Source organism: Suncus etruscus, chromosome 14 (genome assembly GCF_024139225.1).
Source record: "Suncus etruscus isolate mSunEtr1 chromosome 14, mSunEtr1.pri.cur, whole genome shotgun sequence".
Lineage (NCBI taxonomy): Eukaryota > Metazoa > Chordata > Mammalia > Eulipotyphla > Soricidae > Suncus > Suncus etruscus.
In genome coordinates, this window is record NC_064861.1 from 47,415,696 (window position 1) to 47,435,229 (window position 19,534).

Sequence of the window (19,534 nt, forward strand, 5' to 3'; positions counted from 1 at the left end):
GAAAGCAACCAAAGAGAATGTTGCATCAGTCAAAGCTAGTTACATGGTTAGTGAAATGATTGCTAAGGCAGGGAAACCATTCACAGAAGGAGAGTTTGTTAAAAAAAAAAATGCATGTTACAGGCTGCAAATATTATCTGTCTGAAAAAGAAAGGTCAGTTTAGCAAAATCAGCCTTTCTACCAACACTGTGGCAGAGCGCATTTCTGACATGTCAAGTGACATTTATCATCAACTGTGACAAAGCCAAATGTTTTGATGCATACTCAGTTGCTCTTGATGAGGGCACAGATATAACAAGCACTGCGCAGCTCACAATTTATGTCCGTGGTGTTGATTGCAATTTTGAATTGACAGAGGAGCTGCTCACAATAATTCCAATGCATGGCCAGACCACCGCTAATGAGATATTTTGGCACCTGTATGATGCCATTGAGAATGCAGGTTGCCATGGAAGAGGTTTATTGGAATAATAACCGATGGAGCGCCATCGATGGCAGGGAGGAAAAATGGACTGGTGGCACTTGTTCAAAAAAAAAAACTTGAAGAGAAGGGTGTAGAGAAGGCCATTTCTCTTCACTGCATTATCCATCAGCAGGCCCTTTGCAGTAAATGCCTGCCGTGTGAGAGTGTGATGTCTGTTGTTGTGAAATGCATCAACCAAATCAGATCCAGGGGCGTAAAGCACAGGAGGTTCCATGGTTTTTTTTTTAGAGGAAATGGAGTCAAAATATGGAGATGTGCTCTATTTCACTGAGGTTCATTGGCTCAGCAGGGGAAATGTCCTGAAAAGATTTTTTTGAGTTGAGAGAAGAAGTGAAAGCCTTTATGGAGAAGGATGGGAATGCTGTTTCTGAGTTGAGTGATCACAAATGGCTCATGGACTTAGCTTTTCTTGTTGACATCACACATAAGCTGAATGTACTAAATAAGATGTTACAAGGCCCGGGGCAGCTTATCAGTGCTGCCTATGACAACGTGAGAGCATTCTCCACAAAACTTGTGTTATGGAAATCTCAGCTCTCTCAGACAAACCTTTGCCATTTCCCAGCATGCAAGGAACTTGTGGGTGCATGCATACCATTCAGTGGTGAGAAATATGTTGATGCTATTTTTAAGTTAGAGAAAGAATTTGATCACAGATTTGCAGACTTCAAAAAGCACAGAGCCACTTTCCAAATTTTTGTGGACCCCTTTTCCTTTGATGTGCAAGATGCCCCTCCTGTGCTTCAAATGGAGCTCATTGACCTGCAATGCAACTCTGATCTCAAAGCCAAGTTCAGGGAGATTAGTGGAAAAGCAGACATGCATGGGTAGCTTTGGAGAGAATTGCCCCTCAGCTTCCCTGAGCTTTCCCGAATGTTTCAAGAGCACATATTTGTGTGAAAAGTTATTCTCCACATTGAACTTCAATAAGTCAAAGTACAGGTCTAGACTTAATGATGATCATCTTCGAGCCATACTGAGAGTCTCAACTGCTTCTTCTCTAAAGCCAAATGTAGTTCAGATTTGTGAGAAGTGCTGTCAAGTCTCTGGCAGCAAGGAATAGGCAAAAGATGCCATGTTCAAAAGAACTGTTCATGATCTTCACTCAATGGTCTATTCATGTTCAGAAGAAATAATTAAAACTGTTAATAATGACGTTTGAGGACTTTTTTTTTTTTTTTTTTTGTGAAATCCTTTATGCGGCCCTGCCTCACCCTGACTTTACCTCCTGCGGCCCCCAGGTAAATTGAGTTTGAGACCCCTGATGTAGAATCTCCCTAAAATGTATCATTTTTAATGATGTCTTTACTTATAAGTAAAAAGTTATAGTTTAGGTCATAAGTGGTTATAATTTACCAAATAGCTATTGATAATGTTGTTTATGTTATTTGGCATTAAATATAAAGTTAACTAATTAAATATTACTTGTTTAGTATACCTAGAACTCTGAACCACTCATTTTAATATTACTACAAGAGCACATGGTTTGAAGCCTGAGGGTAGAAAGATTATTTTTCTTGCCCATGGATAATTTCAGTTTAATTTACCTGAGTAAGGAGCAGCAATATAAATATATTAAATTTCATTTTATTGGAAATCAATAACTTTGCTCTTGAAAGATAACTGCTAATATATCTTGTTTTAGTTCGTATAAGTTCTTATAAGATGTTGGTTAGTTTCATATATATTTTTATCTTGTAGTCACACCTGTAATGCTTAGGGATTATTCCCAGTTAGAGTTGCCTTAAAGTACGCCGTAAGTTTATAGCTCTAAGACATACTGCAAAGTAATACACCTCTGAAGTCACTTCTCATGTGAAGGAATAATGTATTATTGGCACCTCAGTTGGCCCCTTCCAATTATCACTTACTTTCAACCTCAGCCTTCCATTATGATGACTTTTGAAACCATAGATTAATTTTGCCTTTTTTTTTAAATCTTCATAAATTATAAGAAAAATTGTGTATAGAATTCATTATTTTCTCTTTTTTTTTGGTTTTTGGTTTTTGGGTCATACCCGGCAGCTCTCAGGGGGACCATTTGGGATGCTGGAGATCGAACCTGGGTCGCCCATGTGCAAGGCAAATGTCCTACTTATGTGCTATCACTTCAGCCCTGGAAATTCTTTTATTTTTTGGACCACACCCCACAGTTCTTAGAGCCTACTCCCACCTGTGTGTTCAGGAATCAGGAGTTACTTTCGGTAGTCCTCTGGAATGACTGCCAGGGAACCCAAGCCTCCAGCATGCAAAGCCTGTTGATTCACTACTTTAACATGGAGATTTGATTTCCTGCACTGAATCAAGTGCAGATTTCACAAGTACCACCAGGAGTGAGCCTGAGTAAACGATTTCTCATTCAGTCAATTGCCTCCATAAAACTAAAAGATTTATCTTTGGACAAGAGTAGCATTATAAAGGAGCAAAGAATAATTGTTGAATTGACTGATGTTTTGAACATAAAATTTAAGTAGTGATGGGGCTGGAGACTGCCTTGCATGCAGTCAACCCAGTTTTTCATATGGTCAACACAGCATCCTTTATGGTCCCTGAAGCATTGCCGGAAGTAACCCTTGCATCTCACTGGAGTGGCCCCAAAACAAAACAAAACAATATTATTGGTGACGTGAACACAATGTAGGGGAGTGAGTGTGTCTGAAAAAGGTTGTTAGATAATTAGAAGTGATAGAGAATAGGGGTTTGAGTGATAGTACAGTGCAGTGGAGAGGGTGCTGACTTTGTGGCTAACTGGGGTAAGATCTCCTATAGGAGATATTACAGTAGTAATTATTACCACCAGTAGTAATTCCTGAGGACAGAGTCAGGAGTAGCCTTGGAACACAGTTTCATGTGACCAAAATTAAAAGCAAACAAAACAAGTAAACAAAAAGTAATAGAGGACAGTTTAGCAGATTAGGAAATTATTCTGATGAGGCCTGAGAAGCCCACAGTCTCTGGGTAGGTTGCATGCGTAAATTATTGGAAAATTTTATAGTGATCATAAATGAAAGGAAAGTTACCTTTATTAAGTACTTACTGTATGCTTTGGTATTTTTCCTAAACACTGCAAGTTAAATATGAATAATCTGTCTTAGTTTTTGTTTTGTTTTGGTTTGGTTTTCGAGGCACACCCAGCAGCGCCCAGGAGTTCCTCCTGGCTCCACGCTCAGAAATTGTCCCCGGCAGTAGGGGGACCATATGGGATGCCAGGATTCGAATCATCGTCCTTCTGCATGCAAGGCAAATGCCCTATCATTGTGCTATCTCTCTGGCCCCTGTTTTTTGTTTGTTTGTTTTTTGTTTTTTGGGTTGCACCTGGTGATGCTCAATGGTTGCTCCTGGCTTGGGGGACCATCTGGGACGCCCAGGGATCAAACCACAGTCCATCCTAGGCTAGCACGGGCAAGGCAGATACCTTACCACTTGTGCCACTGCTCTGGCCCGTTTCAGATTTTTTTTTTTTTTTTTTTTGGTTTTTGGTTTTTGGGTCACACCTAGCAGCGCTCAGGGATTACTCCTGGCTCTAAGCTCAGAAATCGCTCCTGGCCTGCTCGGGGACCAAATGGGATGCCGGAATTTGAACCACCATCCTTCTGCATGCAAGGCATACACCCTACCTTCATGCTATCTCTCCGGCCCCTCTGTTTCAGTTTTTAGTATATTTTATACTTTGGGAACTTGTGCTCTAAATAAGCTTCCTTTGTAATATTCATTGATACGTATTTATCCTTGATTATGGTTATGATTGCTAATCAGGGCTATTTCAATAATAGTCAACAATTTGACCTGACTTTGTAGCTACTAGAAAATTTGTCATCTGTTTTTTGTTTTAGCCCCAAATTAGACTAGTCAACTCAGCCCCCAAGCAAACAAAACAAAAAAATATTTTTTCTCTTTCTTTGAGATGCAAAGACTGAATTAAGTGTAAATGCATACAAAACAATTGCATTTACTCAATGGCTATGTGCAGAGAGATGCTAATAAATCCTTTTAAAGCAAGGAATTTTTTTTTTAATTCCTTCTTTAAGCCTCAATCTAAACATAAACAATACTATTCAAGGTAAGATCTTTATTGGGGAGGAAATGGGAAAAAGGGAAATCTAAAGCCCTCTTCTTTTTAAATAGCTGAAGATTACCCAGCACTTTGAGAAGCACAGCTTGAAAACACAGTACTTTACTTGGATTATTACATTAGTGTTATGAGATCAGTACTGTGATAATCCCCATTTTACAGATGAGGTAACTGAATGAAAATGTTTGAATGAGATGCCTAAGATCACATAGCTAATAAGTGATGAAGGGTTTTAGGGTTTCAACCTTTTAACAGTATATTTTCAGAGTTTCTTTAGGAAGTGCTGTAGATCTTTGTATAGGATTGAATAAAGTGTTCTTTGGGGATGATTGAGAATTAAACTTCAGATTACTGAGGCATTTTTTAATTTTCAGTTTGTTGTGCCACATTATTATTTACCAAGTTTATAATATAGTTGCTTCAGGCATCAAATATTCAAAAACTATTCCTACCACCAGTGTGACCTCCCCTTCACCAGGGTTCCCAATCTCACACACACCACCACAGCCTGCCTCATTACAGGCACAAATTTATGTGGAGCTGGGCTGTTTCTGTCAGAGTGGTAGTCATGGTATTGGGCTGCTGTTCACGCAAAAAGAGATGAGGCATTCTTTCTGTGTGGAAAATAAACTTGAAATTTACTACTATACTACTACTTTGTTGTTATTATATTTTGAGCTCTGTCCAGCAATGCTATCGCCTACTTCTGACTCTATATTTGGGGATCATTGCTGACAATAATTGGGAAACCATGCATTGCTGGGGAACACATCTGTAGTTCTCACATGCAGAGCATGTGCTCCAGCCCTTTAAACTATCTTTCTGGTCCTATTTTATTTTTAGTTTTTGTTTGCTTGGAGCCATCCCCAGCAATGTTCAGGGCTTATTCCTGGCCCTGTTCTCAGGGTCACTTCAGGGAGTGTTGGGGAGCCATACTCAATGGGATCAAATCAAAACGCTGAGCAGCAAGCAAAGAAGTACTTTATATACTTTATATTGTCTCTCTTTTCTGTCAGACCCTATTTTAATAATATTTAAGGATGAAGTTCACTTGAAGCATTCTTAAAGTTATGAAAAATACGTATTTTTGATTAAAAGAAGTTCTTGAATTATTTTATCACAATATTCAATTGTTGAAAACTTTTAAAAATACTATACTAGGAATTATGCTAGTAAATGTTTAGAATATGCAAATTTATAAGAATGGTATCTGTCCATCTTATGTACTAGGGAAGAAAGGCAAGTTGACCAAGAATGATGATGTAGTATTTAAGTTATGAACTATAAAAAATTAATGCCTAAGAGTTGGAAGGTGTTGTGTGTGTGCGTAGGCATGTGGTTGTGCACACACACAGGTCTCCTGGAAATGGTGGAACTTGAGTTTACTCTCAGAAACATTACTTATTAAATGGGGTGGGGGAGAGAAATGTTTTAGGCATAGAGAATTCCTTATACATATTAATGGAGGTAGGAAAAGCTTTCAAAAATTTAGGCAGCATTTCAAAGTAAGCAACTTAAACAGTCACTTAAGGCATTGTTCTTCAGCCTTTATACACCTCTGCTCATGCACCTACCTATCTTTCATACTGGTCCTTGGAAAACCAATGCAGTAGATCCCAGTTTTCAATGTATCTATTTATATCTATGAATAAGTATTTGTTTTTGGATTGGTGGTTTAATGCAGCTGATCTAGGGGGGAATCAAAGCAAATAATGGTAGAGGAGCATTGATAATTTTAGCCACATAAAATAAGTAAAATGAGCAAGTTCATTGGGAGGTCAGATATAAATTTAAGCAGTTGATAATACTATTGAACCCTGGCAACATATTTTTAAATATGTCAGAAGCTAAGTACCTTTATATAGGAGATGAATCTTACTAGTTTTTGTATATACCAACATTGAATCTATGTTTTCAGTTCTACAGATCAATCAGACGGAAATAATGTTATAATTATTATATTTTAGAGCTTTTAGTGTTTTCTTTAGTGGGGGGGCACACTTGGTGGTACTTAGGGCTTACTCTAGCTCTGTGTTCAAGGATCTCTTGGCAGACCATATGGAGTGTCAGGGAATAAGCTGAGGTTGGCTGCATGCAAGGCCAGCACCCTACCTTCAATACTATTACTCCATTCTCACTTGTAGAGTTTTCTTCTAAAATCTGCAACCTGTCAGCATAAATAGTCAAATAAGGAAACAGACTAAAAGAATCTAAGAACTGGTCTTGCATAAAGACATAAAACAAAGCATAAAGATGACAGAAGTTGAATACACAAAGCAGTATTAATTAAAATATTTGTACCTGCTAATAGGAAGTTTTGGGGGGAGAGTAACTGGGAACAATGATAGAGGGACTGTTAACATTGGTGGTGGGATTGGTATTGGGATCTCAAATGCCAGAAATAACTATTATGAACAACTATATAAACTACCGTGTTTGGATACAGACATTTATTTGGGGGAGGGGTGTTGGCCACACCCAGCCACACTCAGGTTACTCCTGTCTCCTGGCTCTGTGCTCAAAAATCACTCCTGGCAGACTGGGGGACCATATGAAATGCTGGGGATCAGATCCTGGTCTTTCCTGAGTGGCTGAGTGCAAGTCCTTACTGCTGTACTATCTCCAGCCCCTGGATACAGAAATTTATTTTAAAAATTTTGAATACACACCTGAACTCCTTCAGATATGCCAGTATTTGCCTAGATATATTTCTAGTTGACTAATTGTCTCTTTTACTCTATCTATTCCCTTCTCTTATTGTTTATGCTGCAATACACAGAGTTACATATACCTAGTTGTGGTACTCCTGGGGGTCCTACACTTTACTGCATCGCTAGCACATTTATTTGCATGACTTGTCAGTTGCAACTCTTCAGTTGTAGTGCTCAGACACTTGGGCTACAACATACAACTTTGTTGTTGTTCCAAATGGAATGCAGGCGTCCAACGTGGGTCAGCCATATGCAGGCAAGCATTCTATCCACTGTAGTATCTTTCTGGCCCCATAATATTTTCCCTTTTGTACTTACTGTTAATAGTGTTTTCAGCATTAATCCAAATTGTGTGTCAGAGCTTCATTCTCAGATTCCACTTTATGTACAGACCATATTTTATTTATTCCTCTGTTGATAGAAACTTGGATTGCTTTTAACTTTGGACATTGTCAATAACATAATAATATTCAACTACAATATTATGTTCCTGTTTTCATTTCTTCTAGGTATATAGTATATATCTATGAACATCTGATATAAAACTTATTAGTAGAATTGATGGAATACAGTCATTCTATAAATCTCTCAGAAATCCTGGCTCCTGGCTCAGGGATATATGGAATGTCAGGGATCATTGAACTGAGTTCATCCCAGGTCAGCCACATGCAAGGCAAATGCTCCACTGCTGTGATATCGCTCCAGCCCCTATAGTAACTATATATATAAAAACAATTTTTTGGGTTTTTTTGGGCGGCCAACACCCAGTGACGCTCAGAGGTTATTCCTCTGAGTACAGGGCTATGCACTCAAAAATTACTCCTGGCTGGGGGGGGGGGGCGACCATATGGGACGCTGGGGGATCGAACTACGGTCTGTCCTAGGCTAGCCCCAGCAAAGCATATGCCTTATCTCTAACACCACCTCTCCAGCCCAGTAACTACATTTTTTTATATTCTAATTCTCCACATTCTCTCCTAGATGCCGTTTTTTAAAATAAAGCTTTCCTATTAATATGAAGTGTTTTCTTATAGACATTTTTGTTTGTTTGTTTTTGAGTCACACCTAGCAGCATTCAGGGGTTACTCCTGGCTCTATGCTCAGAATTGCTCCTGGCAAGCTTGGGGGACCACATGGGATGCTGGAATTGGAACCATCATCCTTCGGCAAACACCCTACCTCCATGCTATCTCTCCGGCCCCTCTTGTAGACATTTTGATATAGACTAACCTAGTGATGATGCTATTTATTCTTGTATTTACTGACTACTTCTGTATCTTTGAAGAAATGTTGGTTTGAATTCTTTTGCCCATTTTAAACTGAGAATGTTTGACTATTCATATTATATTTATGCGTTATTAATATGAGTGTTAGACAAACATTTAATTTAAAAATGGACAAAAGAGTTCTTTATAAATTCTATATAAAATCTTTTTAAGATATATTATTTGCACTGATTGGGGACATTTAAGCCAGAGTTGAGGGCTTATCCCTAGTTCTCTGAACAAGGATCACTCCTAGTGGTGCATGTGTGTTACCAGGGATCAAACTGTTTTTATGTGCAAAGCAAATGTCTTAACTTATGTACTTTCCCACTGGTCCCTGATTTGCAATTACTTTTCCCCCCTTTATTTGTTTTTTCTCTTTTGATGCTATCCTTTGATGTAAGTTTTTTTTTAAAACAGTTGTTTTTCAAAATTGTTTTTTGAAAAGTATTTTCCTTTCTTCTGTGGATGTCATTGAATGACTTCAGCCTGAATCTTTCAGATTGTGAATATGCCTTTTTTCCAAATACAGGGAATTTTGTATTTGAATTACTTTGAAATCTCATCTAAGTAAATATTTTTTTAATCTCACTATATATGTACATAATGTCCATGTATATAAACAATCTTAATTGCTTAAAGTCAAGTGTGGGGGACCATATGAGGTGCTAGGGATCAAACCTTTGTTGACTGCAAGAAAACACCAGGTGTATTGTCACTCTCAGATATATGCCATTCTTACTGCTGTTAGATGGTATCTCATTGTTGTCATGAGTTGTCTTTATTTTAGCTTTAGTTTCTTTTGTTTGCAGAAATGTTTTAATAATTAGATGCAATCCCATTTGTTTATTTTGTTGTTGTTGCTGTCTTTGTCTTTATAGTCAGCTTGTTGGAGACACCTCTAAGATCCATTTCTTGGAAAGTTATACCAATGTTCTTTTAGTGTAATTTTGGATTGTAGTCTAATCTCAGGTTACTTAATCCACTTTGAATTATCTCTTGTAAATGCAATTGCAGGTTTATTTTTTCTTAACATGTGTCTATTTAGTTTTCTTAACAGTTTGTTTCTTTGCTCTACTTCATGTACTTAGAAGCTTATAATATTCTTAGATAAAGTTATTTCAAAATTTTTAGACTGAGTTAAACTGTTTTTCCAGATAGTTTTCTGGTCCAATCAGAGTAAACCAGCCTCTTGGGTCCTACAAATAGATGAATAATGGCTTGGAAAGTGAACTGTAGGGTATTTTAGATTAGTAGTCTTTAATCACCAATCCATGGATTAATACTAATCATCAGGTATAGAAAGGTTGAAAATCAGTGGTTTACTACTATGGTTATAAATGCCAGTCTGTGGACTAATATACAAGACAGGTATAAAAATGTTGAAGAATCCTGTTAGGTAACAAGTAGATTGTTGTGATTAGATTGCAAAGGATATGGAGAGATAGTTAGCTGATGACCAGAGATGATAAGAGTTTTGAAGTTTTGCCTGACTATTCTGTCAGACATTTTTATGATTAACATTAGGAAACTATGGAAAGATTTTCATTAGAAAGTAATATTATCATTTGGTCCCAGTGCATATGAAAAATTCAACTGGGGAAATACTTAACGACAGAAAGGTCAGTTTTACAATGCCATTAACCAAATAAATTGTGTAGGAGAAAGGCAAAACTTAGAAGATTCTTGATAATTAGTTTGACCTAAGACTTGCTGAGTTTATACCTCTGAAGAGATTCAAGAGCCAGTTAAGCATAAATATTTAAAAGTTGTAATATAAAGATGTTAGTAGGTGAGATAGAATACATTATGAAAAGAGAAGAGGGATGAGGATAGAGGAATTCTGAAAAAAGCAAGGTTTTCAGATCACTTTACCAAATCAGAATGCTATCCTATGATATATCATATTTTCTAGGGATCAAACCCAGGGATTCAGAAATATAATGCAAATCAAGGTGGGAAGAAGATGAGAGAGGGAAATAATGGGGAAACAGGTTGGGCTTTGGTTATATTGGTCTTGTGAGAGTATAGTATAACTTTAAATCCAAAGCACAGACTGAGCAACACTGAAAACACAAAATCATAGCTGTAACCCCCAAACTCTGTAGAATTCCTATCAAGGTGGTTGGCAGTGGGGTGGAGACTAGGAATTATGTACGGAGTGTAGAATGACAGTCTGGGAACACTAATGAATTACCATATTTTTCGCTCTATAAGACACACCTGATCATAAGACACACATAGTTTTTAGATGCTCTCCTCCTCTGCACACTGGCTTCAGCTCCAGGCAGCATTCTCTCCATAAGACGCACTTTTTGGGGGAAAAGTGCATCTTAGGGTACGAAAAATAAGATAAATAGTGGAAGTAGGGTTAGTGTTGAAATATATACCTTAAACTCAACTATCAATACCTTTGCAAATCATAGTTCTGTAATTAAATTTAAAAAATAAACTAAAAAAAAAGAACATAAACAGAAAACAAAACCAAAGGGCCAGAGTGCTAGCACAGCGGGAAGGGTGTTTGCCTTGCATCCTGCTGACCCAGAATGGTCCCGGATTTGATTCCTGGCATCCCATATAGTCCCCTGAGCCTGCTAGGAGTGATTTTTGAGTGCAGAGCCAGGAATAACCCCTGAGAACCGTGGGATATGGCCCCAAAACAACAAAATAAGATAAAATAAAAAACAAGAAAAGATAAACTCCTGCATCCCATATACTCCCCCATACCTGCCAGGAGTGATATCTGAGTGCAGAACCAAGAGTGATTCCTGAGTGCTGCTGGGTGTGGCCCAAAAGCAGGGGGGGGGCGGGGGATAAAACAGGTGTAAAGTCTATAATAAATTGTAAATTTAGAATGTCTTATGTTTATGTTTTATGCCTACCATTCCCACAATAAACATGAATGTGTGACCTACTGTCATATTTTTCAGATGGCTTACTTTCAACATTATTTTGGCAGTACTTTAAAAAAAACTGTCTAGGTGCTGAAATGATATATTTCAGTTATCTGAGAAATTATTTTGGGGTGGAGCACAAAGCTTGTATGTATAATGCCTGGATTTGATCTTTAGTGGCTTTTGCCTACCTCAAGTACAAACCCCAGATGTGTCTCTGATACCTTCTTCTGTAGCCTGGCCTCCTATGACCACCAAGCACCTTTAATAAAAAACAAAAACCATTCTAAGTTGTATAGTTTTCTGCTTTTAATATCTCAGATATTAGAATGTGTTTTTGTCACTATCTGCTAGGTTGCTGGCATAAAGTAGTTGTCATTGCCTATGCCAAATTAACTTAATCATATTTATATTTTTATCACTGCTATGCTATTAATGGGCTCTGTATATAGTTAGTATTATACATGTGATGGTCATTTTAAATGCATTTAACCAAAATGTTAATTCTGCAAAGAAATTACAACAATAGTGGAACATAAATTTCATTTTAATAAAGCAAATATTGTGGGTCCTTTTTGCCCACACCTTTGTACACTGAGGTCTCTTGGCTTTGTGCTTACTCCTTACAGGGCTCAGGAGACCACATATTGTGCCAGGAATCAAACCTAGATTTGCCACATGCAAAACGAACACCTTACCTGCTGTACTTTCTCTTTAGTTTTGCAAATATTTGTTGTTAAAGAAATATCAGCAATTCCACTTTGTCTGGTAATAACCAAGCTATTTTATGAAGCAAGTAGTATAGCTGAGAGCAGAAGAATAACTGGGATAACTAGGTGAGTCTATAAACACTAATTATTAAAGAAAAGTTTGAAGTGGTATAGTGCCATAGTTCAATTGGCAGCATTTTTTCTTTATGTTATATTAAAAAACCTAAAATTGATGGCATAATAATGTATTTTCATAGTATTTTATGTTCCTTTTGATAGTCTTTCTTTTATATAAAAACATAAGACATTGCTTTCTTGAATAATGACTTAGATATACCTAGCTGTTTCCTAGTCTAGAGTCTAAAGCTGAATACAAGTTCTTTTATAGAAATTGGTTTAACCTACAAACCTGTTTGTGTAGTTCCCATATGAAGGTAATTTTTAAATTTGGAAATAAAGGTCATTTATCATATGTACTTTTTCTAAATTGTATAGCATATATCATTGTACATTGTGACAGATGATAGGTGAACTTCTAGCTAAAATTTGTATGGATTTCAGAAGTTTTTTCTTACCAGAATATTTCAAAATTATTTTAAAATAGAGAACAGACATCTTGTTTAGGAAAAACTAATTATGTAAAGTAGTAAGAACCTCTGTGAGAGAGGTGGAGAACTATAACTTGTGGGCTTTATGTTTTGGACCACACCTACTTGTGCTCAGGGATTTTTCATGGTTGTGCTCAAGGGACTGTAAGAGGTGCCAGGAATCACACTCAGGCTGATCAAGTCAGGCTCATATTCTAAAGTCGGGAAGGTGTTTGCCTTATACATGGTAGACCCAGGTTTAACCTTCAACAACTGGTAGGATTAGATGAGCCACATGGTTTGCCAGTGAAAAAAACCAGGTCAGAGGTATGCAAGGCAAGTGCTTAACATGCTGTACTATTTCTCTAGTTTCTACTCTTGATGGCTTCTATGTATTTAGAAATAATGGGTTTTACATCTAGCCAAAATATATCCCAGCTTATTTGAGATTTGATGTGTTATTTTAGTAAAATCTAATATCTTGGAGATCAGAGAGATAGTACAGTAGGTAAGGCACTGTCTTGCATGTGGCCACCCCAGGTTTGACCACACACACCCATCTCATATTGTACCCCAAGCCCTTCCATGATTGACCACACACACATACCCAGCATGACCACACACACACACATACACACACACACCCATCTCATATTGCACCCCAAGCCCTTCCATGATTATTTCCTAAGTACAGATCGAGGAGTAACCCCTGAGCATAACCAGGTGTGGCCCAAAAACCAAACAAAAATGTAACTGTGGAATGAGTCTAGTAGATATATTTTATACATGCTAGAGCTGTTTGTTAGCCATTTCTTAGTATGGGAACATGCTCTACACACTATGTTCTTTTTCCTCCCATTTTAGCCAAGTACCATGATTTGTATAGCTGCAACACATTGATTTTATTAGAACACCTAACAGTAGTGCCTGCTTCCCTCTCCCGGTATTCTAACAACTCCCTTCTGTCACCTGCTAATCTCAGTTCTGTTGACTGATTTCTAGTTCTATTGCCTTTGGCAATTTGTTGCTCCTTATTTACATAGGAGTTCCCACATATGATCTTATACAGATGATTCTGTATCTTTTCCTTCCCTGACTGATTTCATAACATATAATATCCCATAGTTCCATCTATGTAGTGGCTCATTGCATGATTTCATCTTTACATACAACTGTATAGTATCCCACTGTGTGGGATACTATAGTTTCTAGATTCATTCATTTATAGTTGGACATTTGGATTGTTTCCATATTTTGGCTATTGTATTAAGCACTACAGTGCATATAGGTATACACATGTCTATTCAAATTAATGTTTTTCTGTTTGGGAGTTAGATGCCAAGATGTGATGTTGCTAGGAACTTCTGTTCTTATTTCTTCAAAATGCTAATTTTTTAGTTTACTTTATGTGCTCTAATCATAGGAACTTCAAACTGAGGTAATATACATTGTAACTTAAATGTGTCTAGTCATATACTCTGTAGGAGCCTTTTTCCTTGTAAGAATTTTGTTTTGGGGCCACACTCAGTGGTGCTTAGAGATGAATTCTGACTCTGAGGTCAGGAATCATTCCTGGCAGAGCTTGGGAACCACATACTACTTGCTGTACTATTGCTCTTGCCCACTTTTAGGAAATGTTAATGATCTATTTGCAATGAATTATTCTACATAAAGGTATATTGCTGTGCATTCTATAGAAAAAATACTACTGAGATTTTTTTTTTAATTTGGGGCCACACCTGCTTGTGCTTACTGCTTGTTCTGTGCTCTCAGATCATACGTAGTGCTGGGCATAATACCCAGATCAGCCCCATGCAAGGCAAAGTAACCTCTGAGCATAACAGACACCTACTGTCTCTCTGATTCCCAAGATTTTATTTTTAATTTGTATATAAACTTAAAAAACTTTTTTTTTTTTTTTTTGGTTTTTGGGCTACACCTGGCGGTGCTCAGGGGTTTCTCCTGGCTGTCTGCTCAGAAATAGCTGCTGGCAGGCACGGGAGACCATATGGGACACCAGGATTCGAACCAACCACCTTTGGTCCTGGATCGGCTGCTTGCAAGGCAAACGCCGCTGTGCTATCTCTCCGGGCCCAACTTAAAAAACTTTAATGGACACTAAATTGTTACTAAAATTTAATTGTTTTATTTATTTACTTATTTATTTATTTATTTATTTTCAGGATTCTGACACTTCTTGACATGTCATTGTCTAGAGCAAAAATGAGCATCGACCTGCTTCGGATCAGTTGATAACCTTCTGAAATGATCCAGTAATATCTACTACAAAGAACCTGATTATACTCTATTTGGAGTGAACTATTCAAATTGTTACTGAAGTTTTCAAGATGACAGATCCAATGATGGACTTTTTTGATGATGCCAATCTTTTTGGTGAGACCTTAGAAGGCTTGTCAGATGATGCATTTGTACAACCAGGACCTGTTTCACTAGTTGATGAATTGAACTTGGGTGCAGAATTTGAACCTTTGCATATAGATCCACTGAACCATGTTCAAGGTACTCCAACACATCAGAAGATGACTGATTATGAACAGTTAAATCAATTTGATTCCATGAAATTCCACCAAGTTAATCAGTCTTTTGGTAGCCCAGCTGAACACGTGTTATCTCCACACTCTCAGTTTAATTGTTCTCCAATTCACCCTCAAAACCAACCCAATGGTTTGTTTCCAGATGTAACAGATGGCAGTCCAATGTGGGGTCATCAAACAGCTACTAGCATTTCAAATCAAAATGGGTCTCCTTTTCATCAACAAGGACATTCTCACTCTATGCATCAGAATAAAAGCTTTGTGTCACACCATGAATTTGCCTTATTTCAGGCCAATGAACAGCAAACACAGTGCACTTCACTACGCTCCCAACAAAACAGAAGTAATCTTAACCCAGGGCAAAATTCTCTTAGCCAGACTAAAAATTTTATGGATGTTAATGTTTCTGGTCCTCACAGAGTCAGTGTTAATCACCCATCACAAATTACTAATGCATCTACTTCACAACAGTCTCTTTCAATGCAGCAATTTTCTCAGACATCAAATCCTTCAGTACATTTCCTCAAGTGTAGTAGTCATCAAGATGCAAGTTTTAATGGACCTTCTCCAAATATGACTTCTTGTTCTGTCAGTAATTCTCAACAGTTTTCTTCACATTATTCCTTTTCCAGTAATCACGTATCACCAAACAATCTTCTTCAGTCCTCTGCAGTTCTTGCACCTAATCATACAAATCAGAGTTTATCTGATTTTACTGGAAACAATTCCTTTTCGCCTCATAGAGGACTCAAGCAAGAATCCACTCAGCATATGTTAAATCCCAATACATCATTGAATTCAAATTTCCAAATGTTGCATTCATCACATCCTCAGGGTAATTATAGCAATTCAAAATTATCACCTGTGCACATGAACTTTCCAGATCCTGTTGACTCAGGAACTCAAATGGGCCATTTCAATGATCATGTAGAAACTAATGGCTTTTCATCTTTAGAAGAGAATTTACTTCATCAAGTGGAATCTCAGACTGAGCCATTCCCAGGACTTGACCCAGATGACCTCCTTCAGGAGGGTCTCCTTCCCCAATTTGATGAGTCAACATTTGGGCAAGATAATGCAAATCATGTTTTAGATCATGACCTTGACCGGCACTTTACTTCACATCTTATAACACGGCCTTCTGATATGACTCAAATTCAGTTGCATGGTCAGTCTCGGAGCTGGCATTCATCACTTTCTAATCATCAGCATTTACATGACAGAAGTCGCCTGTGTTTACAGCGACAGGTATGGAACTATTCTCTGTTTGATCATTTGAATAGAATGAGCTTTAATTCTTTGAGTTAATTTTAAATTAAACATTTAGTGTCTCTTAAACTTTTAACATATGCTTATTTTTATCAAAGTTTATATTTTAACAGCTTTATATTTGTGTGCTCAAAGCATTAGACTAACTTTTAGAAAATGGCAAAGTTTCATTATCTCTTTCAATTATGATTGTCTTAATTGGACATTGGTCATTTTACTGAAAAATTAATGGGTATAGAACTAAACTTAAAAAATTTGTATACAGAGATAAAAAAAATTGAAACTCTCAGTTGATTACTGAATTATCTATAGTAGCTGGCATTCACAATTCAATATACAAATAATATACAAATTTACTAATTTAATTTGGCATGTTTAATGTTATTTTCTATTTTAATGTTTGAGCCTTCAAATTTATGATGAAAGTGTAACTTACATAAATTTATTGATTCATGCAAATATATTGGAAAGCAATTTGGTATTATGAGTGCTTTATTACAGGGCCAAAGAGATAATACAACTTTAAGATACTTACCTTTCTTGTGACTGACCTGGTTTGACCCTGGCACCACATATGGCCCTCCAGTTTCCACCAGGAGCCACTTCTGAGCATAAAGCCAGAAGTCATGAGCATAGCTAAGAGTGACTCAAATACCACCCCCCACCTCCCACACAAGAAAACAAAATACCTATTATATTCCAACTATTGCAAAACAAGAAGCATAAGGTATTTTATATTATCTCTAAGAGAAAACTAGAAACAATATTATGGTATCACTATTGAATTGATTATCTAAATAGGCATTAAAAGGATTTTGATGATTAACATAGAATATGTTAATGACTAGGACAAAGCATAATTCAAAATAAAGATAATACTGTGATAGTACAGGCTTTGCTATCAGATTACTTGGGTTCAAATCTTGGCTTTTGTTATTAGCTGCATGGCTTTTAGCTGGTTATATAATTTCTGTCTCATTTGCTCATTCTTAAAATGTGAGTAATATGAACCTACCTAGGAATTTACTCAGGATTAAAATTATAATTTAAAATGCTTCAAATTGTGACTTGTATATGATAAACACTAAATGTTGGAAGAAAATAGATTGTTTCAGTGTCATATAATTGAACTTTACTTTCTATAGCTTTATTATCATGTAAAAATATAATGTAACCTAGCACTTCTTAAAGTGCTATTGTTGAATTTAGAATTTATAAAATGCTTTAATACCTGGTTATTTATCAAATTCAGTAAATGAGGAAATAGTTCACAATTCTTGTTAAGGACAGTTTATTTTATTTAAGTGAAAATGTAACAGTGTTAACAGTCTTAAAGTGTAAAAATCAATACCTCTCTCATTGGATTGACTTTAGTTCTTTTCAGATGGTAATTTCAGTCCAAATTGATTTTAAGATATTTAAAGATATGCATAAGACTTTCCTACTGCTCCCTCTACTGGAAGAGAACGAGGTGTCTTAAAAGGGCTTTGGAAAAAACCTCCACTGATTAAACTGAGCCATCTATTTGTTGCTGCTGTTGATATATGTTGTTGTTATTGCTGTTGTTGCTGTTGTTATATGTATCTATTTATTTTGGTTTTGGGACCATACCTGGTGATACTACTGGATCTACTCTCAGGAATTGCTCCTAAGGGAACCATATGTTTCATGTCAGGGATAGAACCTGGGTCTGCTGTGTGGAAGGTGAACGCCTTACCCACTGTACTTTTGCACTGGCTCTCATCTATTACTAACTGTAGCTTTCTGAGTACTTTTTTACTGACATTTTTTTACTGAATGATTAATATTATAAAACTTAGTATTAATTTAGCTTGTATTTTATAAACTTATTCTGGTTTAACAAAAAGATTTGAATGATTGGAGAGCAATTAAAGTAGTTCATGTTTTAAGCATATAGATTGCTGTGTATACTATTATAGTAATACTTTTAAATACCATATAAGTAGTCTATTATATATCATCTTATTCTATATTAATCAATACTTAAATCTATTTATCTTTTCCTTTGAGAGGCTTTTGTTTTTCAGATTTTTTGTTCCTTATACTTCGTTTTCAAATTTTATTTCCTTTTATTTAATTTTCAATTTTAAGTTAGAAGGTAATTTGAAACACTTTTTCTTTTTTGTCTTACTGAGAGTATTTTTAAATTTCCTGTTTTTATTAAAAGTGTTTTGGAGCTGCTGATTGTGGGTGTTAAGAGAAGAGAGATAAGTTAGTTGGAAAGGTAGGGTATTGCAATTACTATTATTTGCATGTAAGTTTTATGTGTTTTGAATTATAAGTTCTGAAAACACAAATTAAAATCATTTAATATTTGAATTTAAGATAAAATTTGACAGACCATGAAAGATTTTTAGCCTGAATTATTTTTGTCATGTTGTAAGTAATTATGAATAGTAAATTGCCAAAACGTTGTATTAATCAACATTTCTCATTTGGGGGGGCACATCCATTGGTGCTCAAGGATTATGCCTGTCTTTATGCACAGAAATCACTTCTGGCAGGGTTGGGGGAATCATATGGGATGCCAGAATCAAACTTGGGTCAACTGTATGCCAGGCAAGTGCCCCATCTGCTGTATTCTCTCTCCTTCTGGCCCCCTCATTGGTGTTTTATGGCAAATATTTTTTTTTGTAGTTTAAAGTGTTTATGTCTTGTAAAGAGAAAGAAAACAGCATGATATAAAAATCTTTCAGTTTGAAAATTAAATTTAATGCAGGGGGGTTTGTATGGAGGATGAGGGTTGTTCATGCCCAGCGATGCTCAGAACTTATTCCTGACTCTGCGTTTCGAAAGTATTCCTGGAAGTGTTCAGGGAACCATATGGGATGCTGGGAATTGAACCCAGATTGGCTGCATGCAAAGCAAGTGCCCTACCTGTTGTATTACTTTACCCCCCAATTACAAAAGTTTTATAACAGTGAAAATGTTATGTTATAGCTGAAGTAGCAAGCAAACATGAAAT

The 19,534-nt window shown here is 36.6% G+C and overlaps 1 protein-coding gene across 1 annotated transcript in view; it reads left to right on the forward strand.

Annotated features, from left to right (window-relative positions):
* CHD9 (chromodomain helicase DNA binding protein 9) overlaps window positions 1-19,534 on the forward strand; it is a 244,561-nt gene that overhangs the window by 81,519 nt on the left and 143,508 nt on the right. The window contains exon 2 of the mRNA XM_049786049.1: window positions 14,908-16,527. Coding sequence (XP_049642006.1) covers window positions 15,073-16,527 — 1,455 coding nt within the window. The 5' untranslated portion in view covers window positions 14,908-15,072. The remainder of the gene's footprint in view (window positions 1-14,907; window positions 16,528-19,534) is intronic.